Source organism: Echinops telfairi, unplaced genomic scaffold (genome assembly GCF_000313985.2).
Source record: "Echinops telfairi isolate 266 unplaced genomic scaffold, ASM31398v2 ScPeMD7_7457;HRSCAF=8495, whole genome shotgun sequence".
Lineage (NCBI taxonomy): Eukaryota > Metazoa > Chordata > Mammalia > Afrosoricida > Tenrecidae > Echinops > Echinops telfairi.
In genome coordinates this window covers 13,192,673-13,199,273 of record NW_022111357.1, presented here as the reverse complement: position 1 = coordinate 13,199,273, position 6,601 = coordinate 13,192,673, and the positions used below count along the sequence as shown (strand labels likewise).

At 57.5% G+C, this 6,601-nt stretch overlaps 1 protein-coding gene across 1 annotated transcript in view; it reads left to right on the top strand.

The window, feature by feature from the left end:
* The window catches only part of LOC101641417 (antizyme inhibitor 2-like), an 18,393-nt gene that overhangs the window by 7,777 nt on the left and 4,015 nt on the right, over nt 1–6,601 (top strand). Inside the window, 8 exon segments of the mRNA XM_013005264.1 lie at nt 829–885; nt 1,386–1,559; nt 2,039–2,211; nt 2,741–2,760; nt 2,763–2,874; nt 4,744–4,909; nt 5,417–5,498; nt 5,755–5,757. Of these exon segments, the coding sequence (XP_012860718.1) occupies nt 829–885; nt 1,386–1,559; nt 2,039–2,211; nt 2,741–2,760; nt 2,763–2,874; nt 4,744–4,909; nt 5,417–5,498; nt 5,755–5,757 (787 nt within the window).

Sequence of the window (6,601 nt, the reverse complement as noted above, 5' to 3'; positions counted from 1 at the left end):
GGCTTGCCTAGGAGAGGTGGTTCTCTTGGCCTGAGAAGTTTGAGCTAAGCAGGTAGGGGTGGCTGAGGATTTGCAGAGGGGAGATCCGGCCTCCCTGTGAAATCTGCGCTGGCTTCTGCTCTTTCCACAGGGCTATTTACCTGAAGCCCCAGGACCAACATTGATTCCACACCTGGGCTGTACCTGAGGAAGCAAGTTACAATGGACACAAGGTGGGTCTGGATGTGGAGCAAGGGCTGGGCGGGGGTGGGTGGGTGGTGGGCAGCATCCACTGTTGCAGCACCGGGCCCTGGCTCACACTGACCTCACTTCAGTCTCAGGGCTCTCTGCCCCATGCTGTGGAGTCCAGGCCTAATGCAACACTGCCAGGGACTGTTTGATGACCTTGGGCAAAAGCCATTCTCTCCTTGGACCTCTTGTTCCTGTCTCTACCATGAGGGGTCATCTGGACCTGTCTCCTATGATCCAAAGGAGACCTGACCTTTGTGTGCATCCTGTCTGGGCCTCGGTTAGCTCGTCTCTCAATGTGGACCTAAACGGAGGAGCCCAGAAGAGGTGTGCGGTGGTGCTTCTTGCTTGGTCCCCACAGCAGTCTCTGAACTAGGCTGGGTCAGGGCTAGTGGCCCATCCCACAGATGGGACAGTTCATGGGGCTTCTGGGGAACTGTGTGGGACTGAATGGAGCACCAGACTTGTGTGTCCTGCGAGTTGGGAGGAGAGGAAGAGTCCTCAGAGCAAGCCCTCCTGAGGATGCAGGCGCCGTGGAGTCTGTCGGAGAAAGGGGTGTCCCCCCGGGACACCTGGTCATAAGAACTCATTGCCTTGGAGCCGGGGGTCTCAGCCCAAGATATGGTCCTGCAGAAAATCCAGGAGCTCTCTGACTCAGTAAGGAAGGCTGGGGAGAGAGGGAGCAGAGGGAGGGGTGGGTGAGGTGGGAGGGTAGGGGGAGAACATAAGGGAGAGAGGTCCTTTCTTTGGGGGACAAGAAATAAGACTTTGTGTTAAACAGTTTTCCAAGTCCCTTTGACAAAGACTTATTTCAAACCTCCATCTGGGTGGCTGGGGGAATGCTCCTGCCGGGACCTCCCATACCTTCCCTCACCACTTGGGATTTGGCCAGGACCAAGCTGCCAAGCAAGAGAGAGGCGAGGTTCTGGCCTCCAGCGCTGACCTACAGGTGAAACTGCCTGCTTGGCCCCCTGGGTTCAGACTTGGGAGGCCTGCGCTCCCATGTGCCTTTGCATTAGCCTTGTGGAAAGGCTTCCCCTTTCCCTGTCCACCTGTCTCTGCCTTTAGAACCACCATAGCTGTCTTCATAGACCTGTTGAGGGGACTGAGTGGGGTACCCCTCAGCAGCCCTGCCACAGGCCTCTCTGTCTCGGCAGGATCACCACGATCCCTTTATGGTGGCCGGTCTGGGCATGCTGGCCAGCAGCCATCAGACTTTCCTCCAAAACCTGCCACGGGCCTCTCCCTTCTACGCCTTGAAGTGCCACAGCAGCCCCTGGGTGCTGCGTGTCCTGGCCGCCCTGGGCACTGGCTTCGACTGTGCCAGCCAGGTGAGCCGTATCAACTGCCAACGGCCTCCTGCGTGGGCCTGGCTTACCCAGAGCAGAGGCCAGTGGCCAGGAGCCAAGTGGCAGGGCTTGCCATACCGGCAGCACTGTGTGGCGGCCTGTGCTCAGCAGGTCGTTTCTTTTGAACGAATGAATGAACTCTCTTGCCTACCCTCCCATTAGTCCACGTGACTAGGGCAGACAGCCTGGGGCCGTGAATGGAAAGCGCATGTACTTCAAGCCATAGATGTTCCTGTCCTGACACAGTCAGTTCTGGTTCGTTGGGGGCGGGGGGCCCAGTTTCTCCCTCTTGAAGATGGAGCCAACTATATTTATCCTACAGGAGTCCAGAAGACGACACAGCTCAATCTATACTCAGCGCTCTGTCAGGGCCAGCCCTTCGGACTGTGCCCAGAGCTCTTGTACCCTAAGGGTAGGGGAGGCAGGGGGCAGATCCAAAGCCTGGCTTTCTTCCACGTCAGGTGGAGCTGGAGCAGGTGCTGGGCCAGGGGGTGGCCCCCTCACGCATCGTCTACGTCAACCCCTGCAAGCTCGTCTCCCACATCCAGTACGCTGCCCGCCGGGGAGTGCTGCTGATGACCTTTGACAGCCAGGAGGAGCTGGTCAAGGTGGCCCAACACCACCCAGGGGCCAGGTGAGACTGTCGTGGGGCAGGGGCAGCAGGCTGGGCTCTGGGAGATGGAGTTGGGCCTTAGGAACCAGAGAGGCTGTAGGAGAAGCCCAGCAGCCCCGTGTGAGAATCCAGGTCAATGGCCAACACCTTTCTTGGTGCCTAAAATTAACTTTGTCCCCAGCCCCACTGGCAATAACCGAACCTGGCGGCAGGAGACATCACAGAAAGCACGCACATTGGAGTCCCAGCGGCAGGGCTCACAGAGACAGTCCCTGCCACATCTGTGTGGTCATGCTCTTGGGAAAGTATTTGACATCTCGGATCCTGTCGCAGGAAGGGAGGTGGGAAGTGTTCATGAATGTATTCTTACCCAGCTTCCCCTGGTTGGCTGAACGCTGGAGGAGGGGCCTGTGCTCATGGCTTGAACCCCAGAGGCCGGGCAGCCTAGAGCAGCTAGGCAGGGAGAGTGGGCTGGTGGGCAGTAAAGCAGCCAGGCCTAGGTGTCCCTGCACCTCAGCCCTCCCTTCGGGCCTTTCTGCTCCCTCCCCAGACTGCTCCTGCAGCTGCAGACCAGGATAGCAGGAGCAACTTCCCCCTGAGTAGCAAGTTCGGGGCCAGCCTGGAGGCATGTGTGCACCTGCTGACATTTGCTAAAGACCTGGGGCTGGATGTGGTTGGAGCCAGGTGAGTGAGCATGGTTCTCCAGACAGAGGGGCAGGAGTCCTGGCTTCTCCCCTTTCCTCCCGTGAGCCTCCCGGGGCTCCAGGAGTTTCCATCTGTCTGCAGACCCAGAGGTTGGGTGTTACCCTGGCCCAGGTCAAAGCCATCGAGGCACTGGCCTCTGGTGCATAATTAAAGAGACCCTAAGCCTTAGTCCTCGTGATAAAAAGTCTTTCAGAACTAATGACACCTCAGTGAACAACCTTTTGTAGAGAAGTTTGTTGTTTTGTTGGAGGATGGGGAAATGTGCACCCTGTTCAGCACTGTCGGCCCCCCTTTTCTCCCATGACCGCCTGCTTCTCCCAGTTACGAGCTGTTTCTCCTAGGCTAGCAGCCACATTTCGGTGGCACCTTTGCTACAAGCATCATCAGGTGCTGGCTTGTCACTTTCATGCCGTTGGTACCGACTGCTAGTGACCGCTTGCACACCAGAAGGAAAGACTGGCCAGCCTGGCACCACCCTCACTGCCACTGCCATGTTTGGGTCCGTTGTCACAGCCCCTGTGTCAGTGTTGCCCTGGGAACAGGTCCCGGTACATGGTTATTCACTAACGCCCGCCATGCCTGTTAGTGCTCCCTCACTGTGTTACCTGGCCCTACTGTTTTTGACAAATGGCCTTTCCCACCTTTCCAGAGCATGTAGCCTAGTCCCACCTGTACCAAACTGCCCTGCATTCCACCTGCTCTCCCCTCACTCCCCTGCCACACACACAGGCCCTATGAGTCCTTGGCAACCACTGGTCTCTTCACTGCCTGATGCCGTAGACGCGGCGTCAGACAGACCAGCTTCTTGCCCTTCACAGTTGGCACTTCACGTCCCCGTCTGTGTGTGTCGGTGGCGGGAGAGTTCAATTCTGCTTCCCACCGGCTGAGGCTCCTGTGTGGTGGACCACTGCCTGGTTTTCTGTGGATGGACATCTTGCGTCGTGGCTTCTGGTTTAGAACAACTTGGAATAAAGCTATGGAAGTTGGCGTGTAGGCTTCACGTGGGTGGGTTATTATTATTATTATTATTATTATTTTCAATATACGTGTTCCGCTCGCTTGGGTAAAGACGCAGGGCTTCAGGAAGCCCCATGCTCTGCTCCTCCCACTTCCTCGTGGACTTTTCGCTGCTCCCTCCCACCTAGGAGGGCAATGGCTGGCTCTTATGGTAAGCGGATAGGGCTCCAGAAGATGGCAGGGTCATTTTTCGTTCTAAACTTCAGCATTAGTGCCCCAAGCCAAGAAAAAGTGTCATGTTTCTAACTCAAGGTGTCCGTGGAGTCACTGCCTTGTCCTTTTGTCCTGGTCTCCAGGACGGCCTGGGTGGTTGACGGCTATTTCAGGCGCGTGTGCTCTGCTGTCAGATGGCTGCACGCTCGCTCGTGATGACGTAGAGAGCAGGCGGCACACTGGCCCTTTCTCGCCCGCTTCACCCCGGGCTCGAGAGGGGAGGGCCTCGCTCACCCGGCCCCCACTCTGGCCCCCCGCTCAGAGGCAGAGGGATGTGGGGATCTGAGAGGCGAAGGGGACTCCCCCCAGTCCCCCAGTGGAAACATGAGGAGGGACAGCTAGGAGAGGTAGCAGACACACAAGCACGAGCCCCGCGGGGGAGTGTGTCTCATGTAGAATGTGTCTCACGTGGAATGCATGTGCGTCTGCGTGTCACGGGGCTCATGTGCAGAGGGTGACATGTGCACGAGTGTCTGCACCTGTTTGTCTCCATGCAGCACCTGTGTCTGTGCACCCCCGGGGGGGCAAGGGGTGGGTTCTCAGCGCACCATCTCTTTACACTGACCTTGCCTTCCTCGCATGCTTCTCCCTGTTACTCGTCCGTCCCCCCTGCGCCAGCTTCCAAGTGGGCTCCGCCTGCCAGGCAGCCAAGAGCTACGCCCTGGCCATCGCCGACAGCCAACACGTGTTTGAGATGGGCCGCAGGGCCGGCCACCTCATGGGCCTCCTGGACATCGGAGGGGGCTTTCCCGGAGTGGAGGGCTCTGAGCCCACGTTTGAGGAGGTGAGAAGCCCCACCCTAGGGAGAAGCAAGGAGAACTGGTGTCCCAGCCCATGTTTAGGGGGAAGTGTGGGTTCACAGTGGGAGGGGGTACAAGGAGCCCCTGTGACTGTGAGTCTGTGGGTCTCTGTGAACCAACTCTCCAGATGTGTCCCTTGCAATGTCTGAGCAAGGGCATGGCTCCGGCTGCACATCTGTCTCTAGACATGAGGGTGGTTCACCCCGCTTAAGCTGCAGTCAGGGAGACGTGTGCTGTCCCCCGGACCCAGGAAATACTCCATCTCAGCCCACCGTGCATCCGAGGGAACAGTTCCCAAATCAGACAGTGTAGGGTGTTACGGTCGGCACACCTGCAGTGTGGCCTCGGGCAAGTTCCTTCCCCTCTGGGGATCACAGTTTTGCCTCAGTTCTTTCTTCCATATGACGGGGGTGATCACGCCCAGATGAATGGTGACGTGCCCGCCCTGCCCGGATGCACATCCAGAGCTGGGTCTGACCCTGTCTCCACAGATGGCGAGGGCCATCAACTCAGCCCTGGCCCGAGACTTCCCCGAGGGAAGTGGAGTTGAGGTCATCGTGGAGCCTGGCCGCTGTCAAACATCAGCAAGAAGGATGTGCTGGAGCGGGGTGGGTGCGGGCCACTGGCCTAGGCAGGAGCATGTTACAGCTGCTGTTCTGTTGTTCTCAAGCAGATGGGGGCCGGGACGGGTAGAGAGCCAGGACCGAGGCCCTTCCTCTTCCTGAGTAGGCAGGGACTCCTTAAGGGACTGGGCTGCTAAACAGCAGGCCGGCAGTTCAAAGCCACCAGCCGCTCTCCGGGAGAAAGGTGAGGCTTTCTACTCCCATAGTTAGTCTCGGAAACCCACAGGGGCAGTTCGCCCCTGTCCTCTAGGGTGCTGTGAGCCGGGATTGAGTTGATGTTGTGAGTTCGGTGACCCTGTTCCCCATTTATGGTGGTGTTGCCACAGAATGCCACCCTTAGCTCACTCTGCCACCTCCCCCCATGGGGGAGTGCTCTGGTTCACTAGCATGCACACTCCTTTCCGCAAGCATGTTCTAACCCCAAATGGATCCAACTCACAGCAGCCCCGTAGGACAGAGTAGAACTCACTCCGTGGGCTTCCCAAGCTGTCATACTTGACAGCAGGGCGCGGCCACGTCTTGCTCCCGCAGAGCCGCTGGAGGATTCTAACTGCCGGCCTTTGAGCTAGCAGTCAAGCGCGTAGCCACCATGCCACCAAGCCTTTTTGAGCAGATACAAACTCAAATGTGAAGTACATTCCCATTGGTGCAGTAGCTACGCAAAGGCAGTGTGGCAGCGCTCATGGCCTCGAGGCTCCAACTAACATCCATAGAGCCGGCGTGAACCTTCAGCCCACAGGGGCCGGCCAGCCCTGCAGAGCGTTTCCTTAGTGTGCTGGTGATGTGGGGGTGGGGGTAGGGGGTCCACACACAGCGGGTAAACAGATTGTGGCAGCCGGGCAGGCCTGCCCTGGGAGCTGTTTAAAGGAACTATTGGATCGGCTGGATGATGCCAGTCCATCTAGCCTACAGGATTGACGCTCTGATTTTGATGGCTGTATGATAACTGATACGTTTCCATAGATCATTATGATAACTGATATGTTTCCATAGATCATTATGATAACTGATATGTTTCCATAGGTCATTATGATAACTGATACGTTTCCATAG